General features: G+C 31.5%; 1 protein-coding gene across 1 annotated transcript; it reads left to right on the forward strand.

The window, feature by feature from the left end:
- The first annotated feature begins 1,760 nt into the window (after positions 1-1,760).
- On the forward strand, positions 1,761-2,066 carry LOC120202238 (auxin-responsive protein SAUR23-like). The gene has a single exon (XM_039202686.1). It carries the CDS (start codon positions 1,761-1,763, stop codon positions 2,064-2,066), a length of 306 nt encoding a protein of 101 aa, XP_039058617.1.
- The last annotated feature ends 971 nt before the right edge of the window (positions 2,067-3,037 follow it).

The raw sequence follows: 3,037 nt of genomic DNA on the forward strand, positions 1-3,037 counted from the left end.
ATGCCCACTTCACAATTTTGCTTCCTTTTTTTCCATTTATGAAAGAGAAAAAAAAATGTAAATCAATGTAATGTATAAAAGCTTCAAATTTATCAACAAAATTATGTTATTTGATCTGAGGTCCATTCTAATTTTCAATGTTACGGGAAAAATATGTATAATTTATTTGTTTATGCATACTTAAAATCAAAAGGTTGAAGATGAAAATAAATATTCGCTTGAAGTTTAATTTAAATAATAATAATAATGTCTTCTACCGATAAAATGTACTTAAATTCTTGGTTTCAAAAAACTAAGATCAAACCTTTATAACATCAAAATGAAATTTAGTTAAATGTTATATAAATTTTAAAATAATGTCGAATTGCTATGTTATTAAAGACTATTTTTGTTAAATTGGGAAGTTGCAAGTTCTTATCAAAACTAGAAGGAAGAAAATTCTATTTACACATAGGCATATAATTTGAAAAGGAAAAAAAATTGGGGATACAGTAATTTTTCTAACTTAATCTTTGAATTCCTTTTATTCAAATTAGTCTTAAAATTTGATAATTTTTTAATTCAATCATTCAATTTGGATTCCAACCTACATTATTTTGCTCTAATTACTACCTATAAATAGTAGCAAGTTGCTTTGTGTCGGTGAATTCAACTTGACGGGTTAGTTACTTCAAAACGTTATCCTTGAAGTGAATGAAGAATTTTGCAATTAATGCATGCGATTCCAATGTCATGACTACTTGCGATAATTAATCTAAAAATATTTTTAAAGACCGACATATATTGATTAGTAACATAAAATTATTGAATGAGCAAACATAATTAATATTTCAGAGTGAACACAAATAAAATTTTAGAGTAAATACTATCAATAAAATAAAAAAATTAACTAAAATAATATTTGAATTTCAAAATTAATACGTGCCCAACCTGAGAAATATATGGCTCCGCCGCTGCCCACGTGAATCTAATCATGCAGTTCAGTACACACATGTACGTGTACATGTGCCACTCAATTTATATAACTCAAAACTTGCAAGCTTTCTGCACCCAACATTGATAAATAGTAGTGTTTTGAAAACCGGATCGGATTGGTCGGTTTAACCGGTTCAATCGGGAATCGTTGCTTTGTCCGGTCCATTCTATCCATATTGAACCGGTTCTAGTGAACCGCAAGCAACCGTTCAAATCGGCTTTGAACCGCTCGAACCGGACCAGACCATGAACCGGTTCAACCTAAATTTTTTTTATTTTTTATTAAATGTTTTTAGTATTTTTATTTAATTTTTTAAATAATTATGACGTCGTCTGTTTCTTACTATCGGTCTGACCGATTCGACCGGTTGAACTAGTGAACCGATAGCACGGCCGATTTACTGACCGGTCCGATTCTAAAAACCATGGTAAATAGAGACGGTAGACTTTATAATCTTTTCAAAACAGATTTATGCAAATTAATTAGGTCTTCAGATTATTATTCAATGAAAGAAAGTAAAAAGCCCATGCCCCCATGAAGCTGAAGGAGCAAGTGGGTCTGTTTCGGCTTTTTGCACCATAAAATTCGGGAAATTTAATTAACAAAGTTGAGTGATCTCAGCCATGTGGACAACTGCAAACCAGCTGACGAAAACAAAACTCACCGTGTATAAATACATGCACCAAAACAAGCTTCCAGCTTCCAATTCCAAGCATTTCTCTCGCTTTCTCAACACAACAATACCAACCTCCTTTCAGCTTAAAGTCACCTTCGTTGATCAAATATGGGTTTTCGTTTGCCGGCGATGATCCAAGGTTCCAGGCAACTTTTGAAACACCATTCCAGTTTCTCTCGGAAACAATCCGATGTTCCCAAAGGACATGTTGCCGTTTATGTTGGAGAGGCGCAACGGAAACGTTTCGTCGTCCCGATTTCGTATTTGAACCATCCTTCCTTCGCCGTACTGCTCAACCGTGCTGAGGAAGAGTTCGGTTTCGATCATCCGAAGGGCGGCCTCACGATTCCGTGCAAAGAAGACGCTTTCATCAGTCTAACGTCTAAGTTGCATGCATGCAGTCCTCATGAATGATGATGATGGATAAGGGAAGCCGTTTCCCAAATTGAACGCATTAACAAATGAAAGTTCTTGACCATCTAAATATCCATTTTTCATGCGTTTATTGATCAAATTCCTGATTTAATTAGACATGGATAAACCGAGCCTTGAGATATGATTTAAATTTATTTTAATTTAATTGTGTAGTTTTTAAAAGAAAATACTTACGTCTTTTGTGCCTGTAATTAATAAAATGTAAAATAACCTTATATGTAAGTTGATATTAGTAACTGAAAATGAATTAAAATAATATATATAATTAAAAAAATACTAAAGATTCAAAATATATAGACATCAAATCAAAATTTATATTTTCCTTCAAATTTTGTTCAAAGCAAGGAATCAAATGAAACAAAATCCATACGCAGACCTTAAATTCAATAAGGATCCTCGGAGTACCAATATTCCACGCACGGCCTCTTGTCCAGGACGCACTAAATAGAATAAACTATAGTCACTTAGTTTTTAATGTGTTTTATTTTCATTAAAAAAACCTTTTTTAATTTAAGCATAGTTGTTATGATGGTTGTTTATTTAGAACCTAAACATTTGGGTCTGTTTTAGTATCTAAACTATCAGTTGTTTTCAAACTTTAACGTTAAATTTTGAACAGAAACATTGAAATGAAACAAAAACTAAACTTGAGGTATAGTTTTAAAAAAATTGAAAGTTTAGGCATAAAATTGACCAAAACTAAAAGTTTAGGTACTAAACGCATAATTTACCCTTATTTTAATGCGTTAAATTTTCATTGTTATTATTGGTAAATTATTCGGTTAGGCACTCAATTTTTAAAACACTTTCATTTTAGTCACCAAATTTAATTTTTTATATTTTAGTCATTCAATTGTAAAAAAAATTAATAGATGTTCACGGTATTTTTGACAAGATAAACTTACTTTAACCTATCACGATAAATCCATTTTGACCCAACTTCAAACTCT

Source organism: Hibiscus syriacus, unplaced genomic scaffold (assembly GCF_006381635.1).
Source record: "Hibiscus syriacus cultivar Baekdansim isolate YM2019G1 unplaced genomic scaffold, ASM638163v2 tig00008386_pilon, whole genome shotgun sequence".
Classification (NCBI taxonomy): Eukaryota; Viridiplantae; Streptophyta; class Magnoliopsida; order Malvales; family Malvaceae; genus Hibiscus; species Hibiscus syriacus.